Source organism: Urocitellus parryii, chromosome 11 (genome assembly GCF_045843805.1).
Source record: "Urocitellus parryii isolate mUroPar1 chromosome 11, mUroPar1.hap1, whole genome shotgun sequence".
NCBI lineage: Eukaryota > Metazoa > Chordata > Mammalia > Rodentia > Sciuridae > Urocitellus > Urocitellus parryii.
The window spans coordinates 64,104,840-64,131,014 of record NC_135541.1 but is presented as its reverse complement, the minus strand read 5'-3'; the positions used below and the strand labels follow the sequence as shown (position 1 = coordinate 64,131,014).

At 34.7% G+C, this 26,175-nt stretch overlaps 1 protein-coding gene across 7 annotated transcripts in view; it reads left to right on the top strand.

The window, feature by feature from the left end:
* The window catches only part of Ttll7 (tubulin tyrosine ligase like 7), a 151,735-nt gene that overhangs the window by 51,941 nt on the left and 73,619 nt on the right, over positions 1-26,175 (top strand). For 5 of the 7 annotated variants that reach the window (XR_013344452.1, XM_026411158.2, XM_077803667.1 and 2 more), the window contains 6 exons: positions 13,273-13,468; positions 13,671-13,802; positions 15,661-15,782; positions 16,600-16,667; positions 20,526-20,684; positions 24,188-24,404. Coding sequence is in view for 6 of the 7 variants with exons in the window: in XM_026411158.2 (XP_026266943.1) it covers positions 13,444-13,468; positions 13,671-13,802; positions 15,661-15,782; positions 16,600-16,667; positions 20,526-20,684; positions 24,188-24,404 (723 nt within the window). In the remaining variant the exon portion in view is untranslated. Of the gene's footprint in view, positions 1-4,480; positions 4,548-13,272; positions 13,469-13,670; positions 13,803-15,660; positions 15,783-16,599; positions 16,668-20,525; positions 20,685-24,187; positions 24,405-26,175 lie in introns of those variants that run through there. The other 2 variants (XM_077803666.1, XM_026411160.2) reach the window with 2 other exon arrangements.

Here is a 26,175-nt window from a genome sequence, read left to right as displayed (position 1 = left end):
ATTATGAAGACAAAAACAACAAGTGCTGGCGAGGATACGGGAAAAAGGTACACTCATACACTGCTGGTGGGACTGCAAATTGGTGCAGCCAATTTGGAAAGCAGTATGGAGATTCCTTGGAAAGCTGGGAATGGAACCACCATTTAACCCAGCTATTCCTCTTCTTGAACTATACCCAAAGGACCTAAAAGCAGCATACTACAGAGACACAGCCACATCCATGTTTATAGCAGCACAATACACAATAGCTAGACTGTGGAGCCGACCTAGATGCCCTTCAATGGAAGAATGGATAAAAAAATGTGGCATTTATGCACAATGAAATATTACTCAGCACTAAAAAATAATAAGATCATGGCATTTGCAGGGAAATGGATGGCATTAGCGCAGATTATGCTAAGTGAAGTTAGCCAATCCCCAAAAAACAAATTCGAATGTCTTCTCTGATATAAGGGGGTGACTCAAAACGGGGTAGGGAGGAAGAGCATGGGAAGAAGATTACCTCTAGATAGGGAAGAGGGGTGGGAGGGAAAAGGAGGGAGAAGGGAAATTGCATGGAGAAAGGAGACCCTCATTGTTATACAAAATACATGTATGAAGATGTGAGGGAAAAAAAAGAATAGTGTTACCTTAGATTAGGTAGAGAGAAGTGATGGGAGGGGAGGGGAGGGGATGGGGGGATAGGAAGGATAGTAGAATGAAAAGACATTATTATTACTATGTGTATATCTGTGACTGCACGACCAATGTGATTCTGCAACCTGTACACTCAGAAAAATGAGAAATTATATCCCATCTGATTCAAATGTATGATATGTCAAGGTCATTGTACTGTCATGTGTAACTAATTAAAACAAATAAAAATTAAAAAACTAATATTTTAGTTGACATGTATTTTAGAAGACATTCTAGTGAAATATTTAATTTAATAATTGAAAATAATAATGTAAGTATTTAAAAAATTGCATACCAAATATATATTGTTGTAAGACTTGTCTTTTCCATGTTCTTAATGTAAATAAGTCTGTTTTTGTTTTAATAGAGTGCCTAAGAATAGAGAAATGAAGTCTTTCAAAGAAATGTGTTAATATACATTTAAGCAATATAGCATGTTCATCTAAACCAGCTTAAGCCAGAAACAGATGAGTTTTGCAGTACATTGAGTAAAATTTTTCTAATAAATGTGATTTTTTTCCCCAGTGAAACTTTATGTTGGATAATTCTGAATACTAGGTATGATTAAAAAAAAGTAAGTCCAGATCCCATTAGGCACAACTTAGAAATCAACTGGCTTTGTTTTTTTAGTATACCAGTTAATTTACAGCACTAAGATGCACATTGTGGGTATATAGTTACATATAGTTTTATAGGTATCTAGGGCCAATCTTCATTCTTGAGTATGTTTATAGTTGATGAGAATAATATGTCACAGATTCTGGATGTGTTTTATTTTTCAAGTAATTTGTGAACTGATACATTTTCTAAAAGAAAAATGTGAACATCAAAGACGGGATGCACACACACACATTCATTTATTATAAGTATTAATGCATATTGATTGTACAAAGTGATGGAACAGTGACATTTCCATACCTGTATATATTGTGCTTTGATCATGTCCACCCTCCCGTTTACCTTTTTTTTTTTTTGCTCTCCCTTTTCTCCCTATCACCCTCCTCCCCTTTCTCTAATAGTCCCTCTTGTATTTCTAAGTTAGTTTGTTTTAGTTTCTGCATATGAGAGAAAATGTGATACTTGTCTTTCTCTGTGTGGCTTATTTTGCTTAAAATGATGTCCTCCAGTCCCGTCCAGCTTCCTGAAAATGACAAGATTTTATTCTTCTTTTTGGGCAAATAGTACTACATTGTGTGTGTGTGTGTGTGTGTGTGTGTGTGTGTCTTATACTTCATGCATTCATCTGTTGACAGGCAGTTCACCTGTTGACAGGCACTTGGGCTGATTATATATCTTGGCTGTAGTGAATATTGCTACAACATGGATGGCTATTCGGGTTCCTTCTTTGCATTCTGACTTCATTTCCTTCTCATAATAGCCAGGAGTGGATAGCTGGATCATATGGAAGTTCTGTTTTTAATTTTTAAGGAACCTCTTTACTGCTTTCCACAGTGGCGGTACTAATTTACAATCCCATCATCAGTGTATAATGGTTTTTTTTTCTCCATATCCTTGATAGCTTTTGTTGTTTTTTGATAATAGCCATCCTGACTGGGGTGAGATGGAATCTCAGTGTAGGTTTGATTTGCATTCCTCTAACAGCTAAAGATTCTGAGCATTTTTTTTCTTATATTTATTTACCATTTTGTATTTTGTCTTTTGAAAAGTATCTATTTGGATCATTTGTCCATTTATTTTTGGCTAAGATAACTTGTTCTTTTGTTGTTAAGTTTCTGAATTCTTCATATATTCTAGATATTAATCCTCTGTCAGATGAATAGCCGACAAAGATTTTTCTCACATTTTGAAGATTGTCTTTTTACTCCATTGACTGTTTTCTTTTCTATGCAGAAGCTTTTTAATTTGCTGTAATCCCGTTTGTCAATTCTTGCTTCGTTTCCTGAGTTATTAGAATCCTATTCAGGAAATTGGTACTGGTGGCAATATCTTGAAGTGTTCCCCCTGTTTTTTTCTAGCAGTTCCAAAGTTTCATTTCTTAAATTAAGATCTTGATCTACCTAGGATCACACAAAAGAAAACAAAACAAAGCAAAAAGATCATTGATCTATTTTGATTTTTTTTTTAACAGGGTAAGAGACAGGGGTCTAGTTTCCATCTTCTACACTTGGATATTCAGTTTTCTTAGCACCTTTTGTTGAAGAGGCTTTTTTTTTCTGTAATGTAAGTTTTTTTAAACACTTTTGTCAGAAATGAGTTGACTGTAGATATGTTGGTTATTTCTGGTCCTCTACATTCCGTTTGTCTACATGTTTGTTTTCATCCCGGTGTGCCTCTGCATGTCCCTGAGGACAGAGGAAGGCTATAGGATCTCAAAGATTTGTGCTGGGGGCATGATGGTGGTGGGTTCTGTGCAATTCTCCATCCAGTTTTGGTATTTTCAGTCCTTACTTCCCACCTCATGCCACCATGTGCAACTGCTTACTTTCCCAGACTCTAGTAGCTGGCTTGTCAAAAGGAGGCATGTTCTGTCTCTTCTGCCCTGATTCTCAAAGCATTGACCTCAGACAATAGGGCCCTTCCCAAGATGGCAGAGAACTTCCCCAGAGCCAGTTCATCATGCATATGTTTAGTCTGTGTTTCTAAAGGGTGCTGAATCCTGTGCCAGTGGTGTTTACTAGAACTCTTCCTCTTTCTCCTCTCCTCTTGCCAACCCCATCCCTGCCATGCTTCCATGCAGCTTGTTCATTCTGTTTCACTCTCTATTCACTTCTCTTCCACTATCCAATGTCTCTGTGTTTTTCCAAATCTCTTGGAGAGACTAGTCTGTCCACTGTTGAACTCGGGTCACCCACCTCACTGAGCCAGCTACATTGTACTTGTTTTCATTCTGTCTCAAGGAGATACAGGCAAGTTCTTGTTGCTTTTTATCTGCTGTGTTTGGAAGCATGTATATTATCTTTGGCATGTATTTTTTTTTCTAGAGTGCCCAACGAGATGATGAGCATTGAAAAATATTAGCTGCTTTCATATCGTCTGTAATGAAATAATGAAGAACAAATAAACTTCTAAACATATTGATGACACATCTTTATAGTATTTACCATGTGTGAGAAGAGAAGATAGTGGTCAAGAAAAGGAATGAAGGATTAAAAAAATGAATTTGAATTATTCAGAATATCTGTGGAGATTATATCATTGTCCACTGGTTAACTTCAGGACCCAGTTCTATTCTGCATTCCATTATTGTTTATTAGAGTGAAGGACAAAAATAGTTCTTTTCCTGTGCATTTCCATAAAAGGAAATGCCTCATGACAAAGATTGTGGTGAAAGAGAGAGAGTGTTTTCAAAGAGCTGGAATGACTTCTGGAAAAGAGTTCTATTTTAAAATGAGCTACACTTATTAAATATAGCTGATTTGATTTAATTTTCTTAACAGACAGTCTGTTAGATAAAGGGTGTTAATATTTTATTTCTCTTCAAAGGTTATCTTGTAAATTCACTTTGCATCTCAGCTAATGGTTCAGAAACAAACTAGTCTTATTATTGTCTTTCAAAATGTTAGACTCACATTCTAGCTTGACTAATGGAGGTATATGCTGCATTATGTGGGATAGGTCTATGGGTTTGCCTTATTCCACATGGATTTTGTGAACTTTGATTCTTGGACCATGCCATAATTTACTGGGATTTAATTTAATTGTGAGAGATTTGAAAGCTGTGACAAATTTATCTGATTCTAGAAGTTAGTACAATTAATTTCTTTCTAATTTTAAATTCAGAGACTTCTTAGAGAACTATAGCCTGTAATATGGTAGCTCAGCAGTTGTTACTCCTATGTTCCAGGATCTGTGTTTAGCATGGAGAATATGTAACTTAAGACACTTTGCAAGCTGTCTCAGAGAGAAAACAGGTAAGGGAGCCTTCTCTTATTTCATATAAGTTATGGCATTTTAGGCAAAGACATTTTGGAGGAATTTTCTTAATTCAAAAAAATCAAACCTAAATTATTTCTCAGGCTCTGCGTAGAGGGAAGATGGAGACCAGCATCTGTAGGCATGTATCTTCTCAGACTCAAATCTAGTTCAGAAAAATAACCTATCTTCCCGAGTCTGAAAATTAGCCCCAGTGCTGACTCTCACTGGCTTTCATTGGATCCATGTTCATTGCTGAACCAACTCCATGGTCAAGGGGATGGAATTCTTTAATTGTTTTAGGCTAAGTCATTGACCCATTCTTGGAGCTAGGATCAGCATCAACCCACTGAAAACACTTGTGAAGGAGATAATGCAAAATAGGCTGGTTGGCTGGCATATTGATTATTTCATGCTGAAGTTACCTGAAGAGCTGGAATGACAGAAGGGGCCATTTGACCTGATTTTCCCTAGGTGCAGGTTCTTTTGAAGAAATATCCTTCATATACTAGTTTGGAAATAGGTCGTGATTACCAGAGATTAGTAATGGGACTGCAATGAGCCTCAATAAGCAAAACCCTTGAAGTGACCCTTATCTCCCACAAGCTTCTCCTTCCTCTATACCTATACCACCCACCATAGATCTTTTTGTGACATCCCTAGAATTTGTTACCTTACTCAAAGTATCCATTTATCCTGTCCCATTCCTTCTTAGATTTTTTTGTTATTTGCCTAAAAAGCGTCATGTTCTGGTCATTTCTTCAGACCTTACTCTTTGTGATGATCCACTTGTATATCTAAAATTAGTAATTCTTTTACACCTTCTCTTGTTAATTGGCTTTTGTATTAATTGGGTTCCTAAACCAGCCAATGAGTATACGTAACAGCTAAAGAGGTAGCATGATCTCTTTTTCCCCTACACAGGGGTTGAGAATGAGGGAGAAGTGCTTCACCAGAGGAAAAATAGATTACTGTTAGCAGAAAATAGGTAAACAGACTGTGGCAAAAATGGTAGTGTTCAGAATCACTGTATCAGTGACTTTGCATTTGGCTTATGTATCTTTTTTTTTTTTTTTTTGAAGAACCAAAACAGTAATGTCTCATGGAGTAGCCTGTTCATTCAAAGGTGCAGTTAAGTGATTGTAACAGAAGCTTAAAGTAACAGTGGCTTAAACATGTTGCAGGTTTATTTTCTCTGGAGCTGGGCTATCTAAGGTTGACCCAGCATTTCCAAGACAAAATCAATGTCACTGTGCATTGCCTTAGCTTCTGCAATCACATTTTCTTTCCAGTTTGGAATGAAGAAAAATAAATAAGTGCTTTCAAGGTGTTTTTCTGGGATGTCCTGCTTAACGACTTTAATTTCCACCTCATTGGCTCATCAGTCCCCATGTTCATGGCCACATACACATGAATGTAAGGAAATGTGGGAAAGGGAATTATTTAAGCCATCTCTAATAAGCCTCAACAGGTGGTTTGTTTGCAAGGACAATTTAGTAAATACCTACTAGGTCGGTGACTAGTAGTGTTAACTAAGTGCTATTAACTAATATGGGTAGCACAGGAGATTTATTTAACAATTCAATGAATTTTATAACTTAAAATTTAAAATTCATAAAAGCAGGTGGAAATACAATTAGCAGAACTAATATATGCCCTGAAATTGGTACCAAGGTATACTTTGAATGAGTATTAAACAAGGAGTTCAACAGAAAATTAAAGATAACTCTGATGTATTTCTCTTGGATGCTTGACATTCCATGTTAGGTATATCATGATATCCTTTACCAAGATAGGAAACACAAAAGGAATATCAGGTTTTCAGAAAGAAGTTAAAGAGTTAAGTTTTGGATGTTTAAAACGGTAAATGCTGGCATCAGATGACATTTGGTTGATGTCATCTGTTCACCAGTTAGGCAGCTGCACATTTTAATATCTATTGTGCATTATCTGGCAAACAACGGATGGCTTGCTATTTTAGAAATTTTCCACTTCTCTTGTTCCCTCTCTTCCATCTTGTTTGATTCCCTCTCCCCAGGACCTTGGTTATGCTAGGCAAGTACTCTGCTACTGAGCCACAGTTCTATCCCATACTTTCACATTTTGATCCAATTCTAGAAAGAGCTGGGTCCAAAGAACAGTCAGTTCCAATGCCATAGCTTAGAACAAGAGTTCTTTGTGTAGTAGAGCATAGTTTGGGTGTTTGGAGGATATGAAGTTCAACTCTCCTGGTCTGGGTTCAGTATCTTGACTAGGAGGAGGTAAGGGGTTTGACAAAAGTAAGCCAAAAATGAGGAAGTTAACTGATATCATCATGTGAGATTTCTAGGGAGCAGATGCAATTTATTTTTAGTCTATTGGAGTACTATTTAGATATGAAGTATTATATTCTAGGGGAAAATATTATATTCTAGGAGAAATGTATCCAGTCTTTAAACTCATTTAAGCATTTGATAGATACATTATGAAATAATTTTGTCTTCTGTCCGTTTAAATAACTTAACCATAACTGTTACTTATTTTGACCTTTTCCATCTATCATTTATTGAGTGAGGTTTTTGCCTTTTTTATTATCCTAAGTAGCAAAAATACAGACATTAATAAGGAAAAATGCTTCTAAGATATGTTGTGTTATCATTACCTTTTTATCAGTACCCCTGCTTTTTATTGTCACTCTAGGCTAAATTCTAAAGACAAGATACACTACAGACCTAAGTGTAGGTGATGTAGTTTAATCATAAATATTGAGTAATAGTATTTGTCAACAAGCTTAGTATTTGTCAACATTAATTCATTACAGAATGAATAAATAGTTCTGTTTGTTGTTCTAGAATATCACAATTGATTCATTATAGCTATCAGGTTTATAGAAGTGGTTGATCAAATGATTCTTTCAAATATCTGGAAGAAACTACATCTTTAGCTATGGCTTTGGGGAATATGCCCAGCCGGAAAAAGGAGGCAAGAGTTACTATGTAGGGGAGTAAGTAGCTTCTCTAAACCCTTTACTTTGTACAATGAGTGGTGTCAATGCATTGTTGTTACTGGGGGCATTTGGGTGATGTCATTTGTTCACCACTCATGCAGCTGTGCATTTTGAAGTCTATTGTCATTTCTTGGCAGATAGCACAAAAATAGGATCAGTTATGCTTTGGAAGGGACCTTTCTGTGGTCCCCATTTATAAAAATAGATGATTTCTTTATCCTTTATCTCCAATTACAAATTAGCCTTCTTTTTTGTAGGCATTTTTTTTTTTCATTTTGATGCATGGTACCAATTCCCATCCTATTTCCTAGGTCAGAAATCTCCAAGTCATTTGAGATTACTTTTCCCTTCTTGATCACTGAGTCCTGTTGCTATTCTGTGTAGCAGTATTCTTCTCCCTGTGACCAAGCTCTTAGCATCTCCTTCCTGTACTTTAGAATACCCTTCTAAGACTCTCAGTCTCCACTCCTGCACTCACAAGAACTGTGTACTCTGTCAAAAGGAAACCTGGATTATGTTACTCCCCTTAGTGCCCTTTAAAGATGCCACAATGCATACCAGTTAGGAACACACTTAACTTTCCACAGTGTGATTTAGAACACAATACGTCCAAAAAGACACGAAATGGCTCAAACAAAAGTGTCATGGCTGTTTCATTTCCTACCTGTTATTTCAAAAGGTTGACCTGTGATCAGTGTATACTTGTTCTTTATATTAGGAAATATGTCTTTGATATGTAGAAGAATACAGATGCTCACCCTGTAGACCAGGGCTGGCTGTTGTGTCTTCCTCCTTCCTCTCAAGAGGTTATCAGATTTAGTGTTTGTCATTCCCACCTAGGTCTTTACATTTTTGTTTCATATGTATTTTCTAAGCTAAATAAAACATTATATATAGATTTGTAAATATATAAAACACACATATACTCACACACACAAACACATATAATAGTTTTTTAGATAGCTTTTATTCACTGTGTCCAAAATACCTGACAGGAAAAATTTAGAGGAGGGAAAGTTTATTTGGGATTAATGATTTCAGAGATTTCATTCTGTAGATGGCTGACTCCACTGCTCTGGGCCCAAGGTGAGTAACATATCATGGATGAAGGGCCCAGCAGAAGAAAGCTGCTCAGCTCATTGTGAGATCAGGAAGGGGGGTAGGGGGGAGGGAGGCAGGGAAGGGGTGGGGGTGGGGAGGAGGTGTCACAAGGAAGATGAACCCTTTTAGGGCATTCCTCCAGTGATCCTCCTCCTCTAGCCATGCCCCACATGTGTACAGTTACCACCCAGTCAGTCCATTCAAACTAAGAAGGACTGACTAGGTTATAGCTCTCATAATCTAATAATTTTACCTCTGAACATTCCTGTATGGACAGAAGCTTTGGGGGGCATCTCATAACCAAACTAACCAACTATCTATCTATCTATCTATCTATCTATCTATCTATCTATCTATCTATCTATATCTATCTATATCTATGTATCTATCTATTTCTATCTGTCTATCTATCTATCTATCTATATCTATCTATATCTATGTATCTATCTATTTCTATCTATCTATCTATCTTTCTATCTATCTATCTACCTACCTACCTACCTAATGAAAACATCACCATTCTTTGGTGGATATGTAGTGTGATCAAGAAATAGACTTTAATTATTTTAAGTTCTGAAATTTTTTTTATTTGAAGCAAAATATACTCTGCTCTGACTAATAAAATTTGTTTTTTTTTTTTTGTGGGTTTTGATAACTAAAAGTCCTGCAAAAGGATAATAATTTTGAAAATGAGATGGGGAATGAGCTAGATTCCAAAATGTCACATATGATGCTAGGTGACAAAAAGAGAACATAAAGGTTGATGGCTTTTGTTATAAATATGAAAATGTTGACACAAACTTTTATTATAGTATTTACTTTTTTTGAATAGTGAAGTATGCACGGGGCACTAGAAGGTGTTCATACAGGCCTGTCTCCCTTGGCCCTTTCCCCAGCCATAGTAGGCCACTACTGCAGTCTGTATATATTCCATATATTCTTCTGTTGGATTACCCAAGTGGCAGTATAATAACCTTTTTTTTACTTTAAAAACATGAAAATAATAAATTGTAAACAGTAACGTGTTTTCCTCTCAGAGATCCATGATTTTCCTCTGCTTACTCCCAGCTATCCTAGCTGATTTTTTTCAACTCATTGTCTTAGTCCATATGTTGTTACAACAAAATACCACAGATGGGGTAGGTTATCTATCATTATAATTTTCGTAATTATTAAGACTGGAAATCTCCTGATCAAGGGGCCAGAAGTATCCTTGTTCACTGAGGACTGCACTCTTTGCTTCTAGGCTGCCACCTCACTGCTGTGTCCTCTGGAAGGGATGGCCTTAGATGGCATAAGGGCTGGAGAGGCAAAAAAAGGGCCAAAAGCTGTGTGAGGGCTTTTTTATAAGGGTCTTAAGTCCCATTCATGAGGGAGGAGCTCTCACCATCTAATGAGCCTCCAGAGGCCACCCATCCCCAGTACTGTTGCACTGGGATTAGGCTCATCATGATTTTGGAGGACACATGAATGTTCAAGCCATAGCACTCATGAGCAGGTGCTTTTTGGACACTGTCTCAGGCATCATTCAAGGCTCTGGAGTGGAGGAATGAAAAAGATGGACAAAACCTACCTTGTTTAGGGGGAGCTTGCCTTCGTGGCTGGTGTTTATAATAGAGATATAAGTAAAGATCTCCATGGTAGACCAGAGGAGGGAGAAATGAATTTCTTCAAACACAATAAGAGGAAGATTTCAGGGAAAAGCGCATGTGTATCTGGACTTTTAAGTGATTGGTAGAAGTTCAGCGGGAAAAACTGGAAAGAAAAGATTCAATAGCACATTTGAACTGGAATTATTTTGGTTTTATTTCAATTGTGTGTTATCTATTGGTACTAGGAAGTTCTATATTCAAAGTTACTATTGGCTTGAAAATTTGGCAACTTCTCTTCTTTAAAAAATGATGTTTTGTTTCTTAGGAGTCATTTTCTGATGACCTACTTTTTTTTTTTTTTTACTTGTTTATTTAGGTGAAATAGACATGAACATTTTTATAAATGCTTTTTATCATTTTTTTTCCTTCTTTCTAAAATTCATAATAGTTTTTTTCTTTGTTTCACTTCTTTTAAATACTTTTTTATGCATATGTTATAATTTTATTTGCTTTAACGTCATTAGGTGCCTACACTCTCAACTTTGGATGCATTCTAAGAATTACTTGAAGAGCTTTAAAAATGCCATTTACTAGGCACTGTTTGTTTCTGAGGTTTAGTCTGGGCACCAAGATTTTCAAAAGCTCTTCAGGTGTTTCCCCTTTGCACTCAAACTTTAGAAACCATTGACTTAAAGAGTTTAGAAAGTAATTAAAACATGCTGTTTGGGGAAAGTAAATAACTGTGGCTCACCTGAGTAGCGTGATCAATGTGTCATCTTAAATTTCTTGTCTGGAATAAAGTGAAATAATTAGAATTGGGATGATATACATTGAAGTCTTCACATTTGATAAATATTTTTATCAAACCGTAAAAGGAATTAAATGAAGCCTATATATGGACAGAATAATTTCCAAAACTTAGATTCCTGCAAGGATGGGATAAATTGTCTTATTATTGTATAGAGTTCAAACTCTATACAAAAGAAATACAAGATTTGTTACAAATTAGCAAACTTGCCCACAGAGCCTGGTGGTGTTAGGTGAACATTGTTTTCAAACTCTTCTTGACTTTGGCACCTACTTTTAATGTACTGAGTACACTGATACTATAAAGGAGGCCTTTGTTTACTCTAGTAACAAGATGTTGGACATGACCTGGTAAACTCGTTACCTCCCGAAGTGTCAGAAAACCTCTCGAAAGATATGGAGCTGAACTCTATGCTTCTACTGTTTTTTCTTCTGTGATGTGATCTAGTCTGTGTCCAGCTTACAATAAAAAACTGAAGGGAGGTTTAGCGATGTTTACTATGATTTCACTGTTTGGTTTTAAGTATTGCAAATACTATTGCAGTACATATTACAAGACATGCCAGAATACAGCTATGTCTTGCAGTATGTACTGCATTAGAATTGTTGACTTCTTATATGCCTATGTAGCCTATTAGCATGGTATCTGAAAATAGTGAAATTCAATGAAGAGAATATTTAATTAGAATTGAGTTAAAAGTCTAGGTTTACAGTTTCTAAGCTGCTTTATCTTATCTCCAGCCTTAGTTTCTACATCTGGAAAATGGGGAAGAATTGAACTGAAGTTTAATGTTGGTTAATGAGATAAACTATTTTAAATATTAACACATTGCCACTGTTGTTCTGAAATAAATATCACTAGTTTTGAAATAATGGTATTTGGGATGATATATGTGAGTACCATTTAATGTAGCGGTATTTCTGAATTTCAGATGAACCAGATAAATTTCCTAGTAAAGGTGTTGGTAACATGCCTTTATCATAATAATAGGTTTCATAATTTTTCATTGTGCTTAGAGATGTTTTATAAAACTCAAAGATTCTTACATTTATGAAGGGAAAAATCAGAATGTTGATAATATAGACCTCACAATATAGTCAGGGCATAGAAACCTAAGTTTATACATATACAGTACCCACACAAAATGTACTGTAGGCCATGTTGACATGCAGATCAAAGTGGTTCATTCATTTTAAAATGCTTGTTGCATTCTTCTATATACTCAAATAAGATCATCATGGTGATAACCCCTCCTATTTTATACAGCTTAAAATTATTCTTATTTTTAAAGATACAATTCAAATGTGATCTATTTTATTATTATTCCTTTCTTCCCCCTTCAAAACAAATCCCTTCTCCACATTCACTCAGCAAGCTGTCTCTACCCTGGTGGTTATTTTATAAAATATCAATGTTTTACACATATTAAAAGTATCACTTCAGTTACATTTTAGGTATTAGATTGAAGATTGCATGGCTTCTGGTTAAGGAAGTCTGGCTCTGACATTAGAAGTATCTTCATTTTGGGGTAGGGGCTGTGGCTCAGCGGTTGAGCGCTCGCCTAGAATGTACGAGCCCCTGGATTCGATCCTCAGCACCACATAAAAATGAAGAAATAAATAAAATAAAGGTATCATTTCCATCTATAACTTAAAAAATAAACAGATATTCTTTAAAAAGAATCTTCATTTTAATTTCCACTTTTGTCTGTCAGCAGACAAAATTGTTCTTTACAATTCTTTACAATTTAGTTACCTATGATATGGAGACAAAAAAGCTTCTACCTCAAAGGCTTGCTGAAATTAAGTGGCATAATATAAAATGCTGAAGATTGTAAGTGTTCAATAAGTGGTAGTGAATTTTTTATTGTTGTAATCATGTAAAAATGATACATAATTTCATAAAACCCCCTCCACTTGACACACTCTTTCAGGACTGAGACCATCACTTGGCATTTTGTATAACTCTTTTTAATCTTTATTTTTTAGTTGTAGTTGGGCACAGTACCTTTGTTTTATTTATTTATTTTTATGTGGTGCCGAGGGTCAAACCCGGGCGGGCCCTTTACTCCCCCAACCCATTTTGTATATGTTTAAGAAGAAATTCATTAATAAATATTTGTTGATCAAATACATTAGTTTTTGTCATTACCTGACTTTAAAAAAATAGCATTGGCATATATCAAAAATTCATAAAACATTTTTTTTCTAAATTATTTTGTTTTAAAATCCCTATAGGTACCTTCGAAGTTTATAACTATCTTAAAATCTGAGGATTCCACCAAGATAATATGATAAGAACTCGCAATGATTTGGGACCACATCCTACTTAAACTAATGTAAGACGTGCAGATTTCATGAGAGTGTGGTACAGCTGCGAACATTGCTTTCCCATTGGCATAGGCAGTAATGCCATCTCTGCCTCAGGAGGGAGGTGAGCAGACTGGCTGAGCCACATTACACCATATGATATGTTGTAGATCATTACTGTTTACTGTTGAGTGTGCAAAATTACTTTTATACTTTTGAAGTACCATAATTTATAATTTTACCTTGTTGGGGGCATTTGTGTTTCTGGTGTGGATATTTTTTCCAATTTCTGTTATATTTGGTTGTTTTTTACATTTCTTTTAAAGTTATTCAGGGACCCTCTCCCCTGGATCTGAATATGGAGTTACCTTATCAAAGCACCATGAAAAGAAAAGTCAGAAAGAAGAAAAAGAAGGGAATCATTACTGCAAATGTTGCTGGGACAAAATTTGAAATTGGTAAGTCTCCTCAGAACCACGGGATTTTAAAAATTGCAGGAAAAACTGATTTGGTGTTGAAAACATCCTAAAATTGCAGAGAGATAACTATCTTTTATGTAATGGGTTTTTAAGTGCTTCGTATAAAATTTCTGACATGCTGGAAGGATTCTTTTTCAATGAAGTGGAGGATGATATCCTTAAAAAGATCCTAAGTGGTTTCTAAAATTTCAGTTCAAACAAAAAGACAGTTAAATAGCTTAGGTGAAAAAAAAAAAGTGAGAGTTTTAAACTTGACATTGTATTTTTCCTTAAAGCTCAACTTAGCTCTCTGAACTTTGATGTTCTTTATAAAAGGGATTTAGATATGACTGACCCTAAAATTTGATTTTGTGTATATAAAGAAAGAATAGATCTTCTTCATTCCTTTTACGCAACCTTGATGTTCCCAGCTCCACTGGTTTGTGTGCCCATAATACCCAGACTTAAGAAGCTTATCATACTCCCTGCTCCATAGCTGCCAGTTCTGTTTATCTCAAGTTCCTTTGTGTGAATTTTGAGAGGCCCCTGACAGTGGCTCTCATTTACTCAGGAATAGGTCTGCTCCTGAGCTGTTTGTAGACCAGTGAAAGAATTCTCCCAGGCTGTGCTGCTATTGTCCTTGCCCTCTGTATGAGCTCTAGGTGGCACAACCCTCAGGATGCCAGAGCTCTGACAGGAGGCAGGAATGGACCTTTCCTTCAGTTCTTGTGTGTTTGCACATGATCACCTGGGGCTTCCATACAACCCCAGGTTCCACTTGGCCTCCCTGGGAAACAGCAACTCCAGCTTAGCAGCTGTCTCCATTTCCCTCCCCTCCTTCACTGCATTTGCTGTTCTCTTCCTCATGCCCGTCATGGACACTGCTGCATATAGTATCCTTTCTTCTCAGCTAGCAAATGTTAGGAGGCCCTAGAACTTGAGACCAACAGGTGTGGGGTTATCAGTTTTCTATGTGAACTACGTCATTTCAACAATTGATACATCAGAGATAGGGTACTAGTAAAAAAAGAAAAAAAAAACATTAAAAACTTGTATAGTTTTTAATGCACTCTTATATAGTTCCTACATCATTGTGTTCTGGTTCAGAATTCTGTTGGAACCCCCAAATTATGCTAAGTATATTGCTTATCTTTATTTTAAACTTGAAATTTGTTGGAAAAAAATGTCAATATATTAACTGTGTTCAGAAAGGAATGCCTAAATAGTTTGCACTCAAAATGAAGTTTTTCTCCTGGTATTGATTTCCTCAGTAGAATGACAGGATTAGGTTGGAAGCACAGGAGGAGGGCCATATCTAAATTCTTCCTGTGAATTCTGCTACACTAGTTCATACTCAGAGTAAACACAGATGACTTGGTTTCAGGAGCCGAAAATAATTTGAACTAGGGAGGTAGAAAATCCAAGATAGGTATGAAGATGTAAAAATAGGTGCTATTTTTACATTTGCCCTTTTGTACCTATCTCCAGGTCATGAAAAAGAAGTAAGAGTGAATTTGTATCTCAGTCTTGTCTCAGCTGTTTTTTTTTTTTTTTGTTGTTGTTGTTTTCATTGTGCTAAAATTGACTACTTAACCCTTTGGGAGTTTATGTGCCTATTAAATCTGAGAGGACTAAAACTAGGGTGTTGCGTACAACCTAATACAGTTTTTGGTTATTTTGAGAAAAAATTGTTCTTAGATAAAACTGTTTTAATTAGAATTGAAGGTATGCTACAAGTAATGCATTTTTTTATAAATGAAATACTACATTAATTAGTTTGTATTATTTGTGACATTATATATTACATATATAAATATTTCAGAAGTATTTTAATTCTGGTTTAACTATTTGTTTGCAGTTCGCTTAGTAATAGATGAAATGGGATTTTTGAAAACTCCAGATGAAGATGAAACGAGTAATCTTATATGGTGTGATTCTGCTGTTCAGCAGGAGAAAATTGTAGAGCTGCAGAATTACCAGGTGGGATATTAATCACAACTAGTTCCTAGTATGAGGAAATTATATGGATTCCATCATGGTTTCTTTACATAGGCCCTTAGTCTGCTGACATAGTAGATTCCAGTTCTAGTTTACCTCAGCCTGTTTTGTTGCTTTGTGGTTGTGTCGACTCTGCATGAAGCCTGCATCCTTTTCAAAAAACTTAACTTTTAACCTCCTTCTTTCTTTAAATTATATTTAGTAGGAAAAAATCCTTTTCCCAAGAATGTGTTCTGCATTACACATAAAGAAGAGATTGCACGGGGAGATCAAGAAATGGAACTGTCTTGCAATGTTAGATATATGTAATTTGGCTTTTATTTTTAAAATGTAACATACATTTTTATTCATAAGAAAGTAGATATCACATTGAAAAACTAAATACAAGGACTATATAAGTTGATATTTTATATCATCCTTCTTCATTTGTTAATTTAGAGGATAGCACATAAATGGCCATTTTTTTTCTACAAAGCCTATGTGTATTAAGGTAGTAAATGTAGTATGCCCAAAACAGTTTGGATATTGAATTACCACATATTCAACACAGGACATTATTTACCATCTATGTAAGATCTTTCTCTGATTTCTTTAAAATTTTATATTTGTGTTCTCTATTATGACAGACTTCTTAAATCACAATTTAATTATAGATCATTTAATTTAAAATCCTTTACATTAACAATTTCTAGTTTATTAAAACAAAACTCAAAGGATGGGGATTTGATTGTATTTAGTATAAATGAATATATTCATTAACTCAATGAGAATATTAATATTTACTTTTTTTATTTTCCAGAGGATCAACCATTTTCCAGGAATGGGGGAGATCTGTAGAAAGGATTTCTTAGCAAGAAATATGACCAAGTAATCTTCATTTCCTTGTAATAGAGAAGAGCTGTTTGAGATTTTATACTGTGACTATTGTAGTGCTATCTTTTATGAGTTTACATTGATTTGAAATGATTTCTAGATGGAAGAGAATTTTAGAGCTAGAACGATCTTAACAGTTCCCTTGTTCTAGTCTTTCATTTTGCAGAGGTAACTGAGAATTAGAGAAATGATTATCTTGCTCAAAGTCAAACAAATAGTTAATAACAGAGCTGGATCAGAATTCATCTCATAATCTCAGTACTCTTTTTACTGTAATTTGTTGTATCTTTAGTAACAGAAATTTTTCTTTTAAATGTGAGTAGTAGTCTATGTGGCGTTCAATTGATACTTGCTTAGTTTTAGTTAAACTGTACAGTAACTAATTGGTTGCATTATATGCCATGTATGTGTGTGTGTGTGTGTGTGTGTGTGTTCACACTGGTTATTGAACATCTAACATGTGCCAGGCACACAATACACAGATACAGGTATGCATGCTCACGCAGGGATGTACATGCATGTAAATTAATCTCTGAGGTCAGTAACAATGTACTTTCAAAGAAAAAATTGTTAACAAATACTTCAGTGTTTTGCTAGATGAACTGTAGAATGTTTATGTACTTTATACTTTTGTTGTTTATGTTTTAGATTTTTTTTTTTAGTTTAAGAATGTTGAGTGGTAAGAATTTACTAAAAGGAAAGAAGTCTATTCTTAAAGTATAGTAAACTTATGTTTATAATTAAGAACTATTAATGTGTGAAAGTTTATAATTTTTCATCTATTCATGAGACAACATTTTTTTGTAGGTCTGGTATATGATCCAGAGGCTGCTAATTTTTAAGTAAAAGGATAATAAGACTTAGTTCCTGCCTAAAACTCACAATTTAGTTAGAGAGTAAGACTAATACGAAGAGTCATGGTGTTCACAGATCACTATTAGGGAGAGCTCACACTATTCGGGGGTCAGAAAGGTACAATTAAATATACAATGGATGTGGAAAATGTATACAGGGCTTACCCTTTGAGAAGGTAAGGAGCTCACAGCAGACATAGCAGTGGGAGAAAATATGTGAAGACTTGAACCAGCCTGACATTTGGGCACCTTTAAGCAGTTTCTATGGTCATGTATGATGTTGCAAGACTCATTCTGAGATGATGCTGGAAATTTATACAAATGCAAGGACACATGTGCCATGTTATTATATTTTATTTCATCATTCATTCATCTTTTTATCTACTCAGTAAAAAAGTTTTTCATCTTGAAAGAGGAAATTATTGAATAAACTTAAGCAGAGAAATAATGTCTTAGAATCATGGTGGCACTCTGCATAATGAATTCAATGAAGGTAGGAGTAGAGGGAGAAAACTGTGAGATGATTGTCACTAGTTAAGAAGTAATGACCATCTAATGAACCACAGGAGTGTTAGTGGGAATGAGGAATGGAGAAGAAATCTGAGTATTGTTAAAGATAAAATTAATGTGCCATCAGGGATATTAAAGGGATGGAATTGACTGAAAATGGCTTTGAGTGAGTATTAAAGATGGGGAGGGGAGAGGTTTTCAGGATGATTCCTAGGGTTTTGACTTGGAATATTAGGTAGGTAGCATGATTACAAGGAATATAAGAAGAATAGGCTTCAGGGGAAAGGGAATTTACCTCTGTAAAGTTTTGGGCATGTGTCTCGTTTGTCATTTAACACACTTATTAAGGACCTACTATGTACTATGAATGGTGTTGGGGTCTGGGTCCATAAGTCATCAACAGCAGATCTATTGTTACTACAACATTCAACTGCAACTGTGCTAGTGCTGTGAAGTGAAGGTTTGTAGTTCTAAACCTGTGTGTAGAACAGGAGCTCTGACCTAGTTAGGAAGGTATGGGAGAGTTTCCCTGAGGAAGTGATGTGGAAATTGATACATGAATGATGAAAAGGACTTTATTGGTACAGATACTAGATAAGAAACATCCAGGCAGGAGGAACAGCATGGGCCAAGGTCATATGAAAGGAGAAAGCATAAATAATCAATATACCGGAATAATGTCAAGTGCAATTGCAGCATAGAGGTGGATGGGGAACTGGGGAGAGATTAACTGAGGGTGAAGATGTTCAGAATTATGATCTTTATCTCCAAGCCATGGGGGAGGTAGGGGTTAGGAGACTGAGAGTGATGGTAGTGTGACCAGATTCTCATTTTGTGAAGATGCTTTTGGCTGCTTTGTAGATAAAGAAGTTTGTGTGAGAGAGGTAAGAGGATAAAGGTAGCTCTGTGAGCAGGCTACTGCAGATGGGCGTTTCTTATTCCACAGAATCCATGGAATTCTCCCTATGGAAAAAGTAGTTTTCTGTTGGATAAGAAGTTATAACCTAAACATAGAGTTAACTAAATTACTTATTTACTATTAGTAAGTCCAAGACAAAATAGAAATTATCACAGATATCTTCTTAATTAGAACTGAGTATTTCTTTTGAGCTAGATAACTTAAATGGAGTAAGTATTCACTTGAATATATGCATGCTTTGCTCTTTTCCAAATATGTATGGTTAGTTTTTGAGATGTATTATTCTGATTAAAAACTTTTACATGATCTAATTTTATAGAATTGTTAAATACATAATAAATTTAAAGGTGTTGGAAACAAAGACCATGACATTAGCACTGTTATTTTGCTTTGTTTCAGTTGTCTTTAATTTTCAAACCAACCTATGTTATTCTATTTTGTACTGAGATTATTTTAGTTTGTTGGCTTAAAATAGATTTGCCAGATGAAATGGGTAATTATTTTCTTTCTCCTAGGGGTAACTTTTTAATAGGATTCTCATGAGAAAGCACTTTTTAAATATAACTATATGAGTCTTCTGTTGTGTAACTCAAGTGACTGATATATTCCACACCCAGTCTTAGAATTTAGACTCTGATTCTGTGCAAGCATTACGCTATGACTCCATTTTATTTTTTATTTTAATTTCACTTGGGGGAAATGAAATTTCAGAAAAGATTTTTGGAAAAAAAAACTTCTTTAAAAACAATCAGATTTTCATTAGTAGGCAATATTTAAAAAACCTTTCTCATAATTTCTTCATTTTACTGGGAACTACTAAGTACAGAATTATTAACATTTGGGATTAATCAATATTAAACATTTTAAGCTTATTATTATTTCTAAATTATGTTATCTAATAAAAGAGGTGACCTAATTTATAGCAAAACAAAAGTATCAGGACCTACATCATAACTATATAATCACATGTACAGATAGTGCATACAGATAATAATCAACACCTCTGTTGATTCATATGCTTTCACATGGTTTCTCAGAAAAGCAGTTAAATTCTAAAAACAGTAGCATCAAAGGAAATTAGTTGCTCTCCATGGGTGACCCAGAAGTCATGTTTAAAGAGCCAGTGTGTCTGGCATTTGGCCTTGAGCTTCCTTGCCAGTTGGTGACTCACTCCAATGCCCTTGCCTCATATGCCATCTATGCACTCATCATTTTGTTTTGTGATTAACAGCCTTTCTCTGAATTCACTGGGGCAGAGACTATATTGCTTTTATGTTACTATTGCCAGTACCTGGCACAGTGTATAATCAAATAGATCTTTGGTGCAGTAATATGGAAATTACTACATAGTAGGGCAGAGATTTTTGATCTACGTTTTGCACTGATGGATCTAGAAAAGTGTAGACTAGTGTCTTGTACATAGAAGGTGCTTAATAGACATTTGTTGAACTGGATCTATAAGTGAGTGAATCAATGAAGAAATGAAGAAAGAATTGTAGTATCCCTAGCAGAGAAATAAAACAAAAAAATTTAATACAATTTATCTTTCATATTGTCTCTAATTTATAGAATGATCAAGTCTCGGCCTCTGGATTATACCTTTATTCCTCGAACATGGATCTTCCCTTCTGAATATACTCAATTCCAGAACTACGTGAAAGAATTGAAGAAAAAACGGAAGCAGAAAACTTTTATAGTAAAACCAGCTAATGGTGCAATGGGTCATGGGTAGGTTTATTGTTACCTGGAATATATAAAAATTTTTAAAATGGAGGAAAAGTAATAATGGGCATTATTGCTCGTGGTTAAGTACTGTTATGAAAAAATAGTAAAAATGAAGTTTTTAATTATTGTTTTTTGGAACTAAGTGCTTATAAATGCTTAATGAGGTTCATTCTTTAAACTTATCTCACAAGCTTTGGTAATTCAATTTAAAGATTAAATCAGTAGGTGTGAGACCTTTAATAAACAACAAAATGGAGGGGAAAAAAGCTGTATTCTACTTTCTTCATGAACATAAAATGCTCATTTATAATAATTTTAATAATCTTGGAGAGTAAAGTCATTTGCTATAGTAAAGATAAGGAAATGGAAGAGGAAGTTACTCTTTGTATAGCTAGAACCCTGAAACAGAATAGTATGATCTTTGCTGGATAAATAGTTTTTTTTTTTTTTTTTTTTTTTTTAACTGTAGCCATGATAATTGGGTTGGAAATGAGTAGAACACATTTTAAGCTACAGTGCCAAGAATTAGACATGTTAACTGAAAATAGAACGTGGACTTAAAATTCTTGTTTCCTTTTGCTTTTTTATATTTAGTTGTTTGCAATGCACTTTTAAAAAGAAAATGTTGCTGAAGCTATTTTTAATAAAATAGACTTAAGTGATTTAAATTTTTTTTATAAAAAATGCTATGGGGAAAAAGGATTCTTGGAAATGGTAGCTACTTTGGAAATTATTGTCCAAAATTTTCCTTTAACTTTTAATCATAATGTAATATTTCAATCATACATTATATTTAAATGTAGTTTGATAAACTAATCAAGTATGTTAGTGGCAATTTTGTGTCAACTGCTTAATGTTAAGTTGGTTTCCTATAGGTATCAAAAGGAAATTTTTTGGAAGGATTATTGAATTTTATATTTTTCCTCAATTTTAGTGTTAATATTTAATATAAATATATTTATATTTATTGTTAAAATGTATATAAGTAATAATTCTCCAATTTCTTTTTATTACAAAATAAAAATTACTGGAAGAGCAGATAATTGAAAGGGTATTCTGTGTTGCCTGAGTTTGTGTCCTATAATGCAACAGTGTGTATGTAAAGTTGCTTCTTTTCTTTGTTTAAAATGTCTGCTTCTTGCTGATTTTCTGTGAAATTATGGAGTACTGTTGCTTCCAACTGTTATTGAACTGTTTATCCCCTTGACTATACCAGTTTTTGCTTTATATGTTTTAAAGCTCAGTTGCTAAATGCATATATATTTGTACTTATTATGTATTCTTGATGTATTGGTATTTTTTATCATTGCATAATGTCATTTTTTACCTCTTGTAGTAATTTTTGTCTTAAAGTGTCTTTTATCTTATACTAGTATAGCTCTCCAGATTGTTGTTTACATATAATATCTTTTCACTTTCAGCCTATTCAGACCTTTGACTACAAAGGGAGGTTTTTTTTTTTTTTTTTGTCAATAGCATATAGTTAGACCATATTTTTAAAAAATCCATTCTGTCCAAGCCCTGTCTTTCATTAGAGAGCTAATCTACTTATACTTAATGTAATTACTGAAAAAGAGTTATTTCCTTTTGCTATTTTGTTCTTTATTTTGTATATGTCTTATTATCTAGTTTTTATTCCTAAATTTCTCCACCCTACTTTCTTTTGTGTAAATAGATGTTTTTTATAAACTTAAATTTCCTTGTCATTTCTTTCACTATAAGTTTTAGAGTTATTGTTTAATGCAATTAACAATAATTTATAATAATTTAGTATTCTGTGTCCATCAGCATAGTTTAATAACCGTTTTTTTTAATGCAGTTGTCTTTTAAATCATTAAAATAATGAAGAATTACAAACCCAAACTATATTGTTAGTAACTTTCATACTTATTTGTGTTGCCACCTTTCTGGTATTCTTTGGCAATTTATTTATTATAAAGTAGATATGGATCTCTTTGAATTTATTCTCCTTGGAGTTAAATAAGATTCTTGGATGCATAGATACATGCTTTCCATCCAACTGGGACGTTTTCTGCCATAATTTCTTTAAATCTTCTTTTTGATTTTTTCTGTTTATTTTTCTTTATTTGTTTTTTATGTTTCTTGTTCCATAGACTACATAATTTCAACTGGCCTATCTTCAAGTTTGCTGATTCTTTTTATGCTTTCCCCAGTACACTATTTAGTGACTTTTTCATTTCAGTTACTTTACTTTTTAACTCCCAAATTTATATTGGTTCTTTTTTTAAAACAATTTTTTAATGCTCTGTTTAATGAGACTTTTTTTTTCATGATTTTCTCCAATTATTTTATATAGTTTCTGTTAGATCTTTGTAAAAATTTTAAATAGTGATTTAAATAGTTGATTATTTAGTAAAGCCAACATCTAGGCTTTATTTATTTATTTCACTGCATATGGGTTATATTTTGTTTCTTATTTGTATAGTTCATAATTTTTGATTGAATATTATAATGTAGCAACCATGGAAATCAGACTCTTCCCCCCTTGTGTTGTTTGTTGTTATTGCTTTGTTGTAGCAGTTTTTTGTTTATTAACCTCTTGGAACTGATTTTGTGAACTCTGTATTTTTTGTTGTGTGTGGTCACTGAAATTCCTTCTCTGTTAGCTCATTTCTTAGCTGGAAATTTGACAGAGATAAAATCAAACACTTAGACCCAAACAAACAGCTTGGGAAAACATGGCTGTCTTTGCAGATGTGTGCTGTTTGTTGGGTGCTCCTTTCCCACTTCACTTTAGCCTTTAGTGCCTACTTGTTTGATGGTTAGTCTGAGATAAGAATGTGTGGTCTTTTCAGATATATTACTGACCACACACAACCTACTCCTGAGCATGACCATTGCCCTCTAGCCTCACTGGAGAAAGGACTTCTCAAAGTCCCAAAGATTTTCATTCCCAAGCATTTTCACCTAGTCTTTTTTAAGTAGTCTGTTGTTTGTTCCAAGTATTATTTGTGGCAGTAGGCAACAGACATTTACCCTTAAATATTTTCAACAATTTGTACCCCAAGGGGCACCTCAGCTCTGGTAGAACTCTGAGTTACATAAGATAAATGGAAAGCCTTGAGTTCTTCCAGGGAAACACAGACAGGTAAAATAAACAACTGCAAGAATAAGGTCCATTCGGCACATTCCAGAATTGGTACTTATGCTAGGAATATAGGCTGTTGTTTAAGGCCACTGCTCAGCCAGGATTACATGGTGGGACCAGAGTAGGTTAAAATGCCACAAAACTTTTTTTTTTTATATAGATTTAGCTGTTTTTTCCTTGATTAAGTGGCCTCTGGATTTTGTAGGCTTTTGATAAGTTTCTGGAGCTCTAAAATGTTGATTTTGACAGTTTTTAAAAAACTATTTCTTGCTTTTGTGGAGGGATAGGTTTTTGGCATTTCCTGTGTCATTATTTTCCTCCTGAGTATGTAGATGACTTTCTGAACATTTTGTTTCCATATCACATTATTCATTTTGGTGTTTCTCTTTAAACTTAGGATTTCTTTGATACGAAATGGTGACAAACTTCCATCTCAGGATCATTTAATTGTTCAAGAATACATTGAAAAGCCTTTTCTAATGGAAGGTTACAAGTTTGATTTACGAATTTATATTCTGGTAACATCATGTGATCCACTAAAAATATTTCTCTACCATGATGGACTTGTGCGAATGGGAACAGAAAAGTATATTCCACCTAATGAGTCCAATTTGGTAAGTGGTACCAGAGAGAATTTTTGGTTTCATTTATTTGTTTAATATATACTTACTGAAGTATCTATTACATATTTAAGATTGTATGAATCAAAATTGCTCATCTTAGGCTTTTATGATCTAGAACAATCATATGCCCAAACAAGACTGCTTCTAATTTTTGTTAGCACAACAAAAAAAGTAGGATTGTAAATTTACACTGATGAAATGTGAATTTAAGATATAATTTAGCAGTTTGTGTGCTTTTTAATGTTTATTAATCGGAACATTTTGTAGATGCTTTTTCATTAAGATTTCTTTTATGCAGCCATAACATATTCATGAAAGTCATACTGGAAACCATCAACTGTAATTTGCAATGTATGAAAGCCAGGTTGCAATTTCTTATCTCTACATAAAATTTTAGTTACCTTCTAATTCTATTTTTGGATCTACTATTCATAATAAAAATTGCAATTAATTATTGTTTTTTGTTTTGTCAAAAGCCTGATTATTGTTCCCTTCTAGTATTATGCACATAATTATCCCCAACAAGAGAGATCATACTTCAAAATGGAATAGTGGCTGCTCATAAATTTTGCTGTTCGATACACTGAAAATATGTAAACCTTGGCAAAGGAAGAACAAGGGAGCTGTCAAAGTTTTATAGGAAAGGCCATTAAAAGAAAGAAACATCTCATTAAAGGTCATAAGGAGTGGAGATAGCCAATCATCAAGAAATGTTTGAAATCTACTATGTTGTAGGCATTGTGCTGGCTTTGGAAAAAGAATGACCAGGACAGATACAGTGCTTGACTTCTCAGAAGCAACACTCTAGTGGGGAGGCAGAAAATAAAATAAGCAAATATAATTACTGATGGTAAGTGTGATGGTCTAAGAAACTGAGGGTGCTGTGGCAGTGCATAGCAGTGGCACCTGACCCAGTTTAGGATAAAGATTTAGAGAAGTAGTTTGTTTGTAAATTGAAGTCTGCATAATGGGGAGCTTATTCAGGTTTGGATGCAGTGAGGTGTGGGGTTGGCTGGTGCCAGACGAATGAACAGATCAGAGGTAAAAGAGAGGGTGGTATGTCTGGAGAAAGCAGAAAATTCAGTCTGGCTAAAGTACAGATGAAGTTGGAGAGTTCGGCACAGCAGATCTTTCAAGACTTTGTAGTCCATGGTTGTGGTTTGGTGTGGGTATGAAGTGTCCCCCCAAAGTGCCTATGTTATCGCAGTAATGTTCAGAGAGGTCCAGCCTGGCTTGAAGGAACTGACTGGGTGGTAACTGTAGGCAGGTGGGGTGTTACGGGAGGGAGGTGGCTCACTGGGGTATGCCCTGGGAGGGTTCCTCTTCCTTGCAGGCCCCTTTCCCTGTCTTTCTCTCTGCCTCCTGGCTGCCAGGAATGGATCAGTGCTCCTCATCACCCTCTCCCCACGAGGCACTGTCTTACTTGGGTCTAGAGCAATGGACTCAGACGGCAGTGGACTAAACCTCTGAACTATGAGCCAAAATAAACTTCTTCACCTCCTCTAAGTTGTTCTTGTCAGATATTTTGGTCACAATGACACAAAACATGGCATACCATGTCTAGGATTTTGGAATTTGATTTAAAATGGAAGGGAGCATTGTGAGATTTTAAACTAAGGAAAGAAAGGGCGAGATTTGTGTTTTAAAAAGGTCACATAGTCTGCAATGTGGGGGATGTGATTGGGGTGCAGATGGGTAGCAAAGATTAGAGGAAGGGAGACAAGAGACTGAGCTTTAGTTTGATCACAAATGAGAAGGGGAA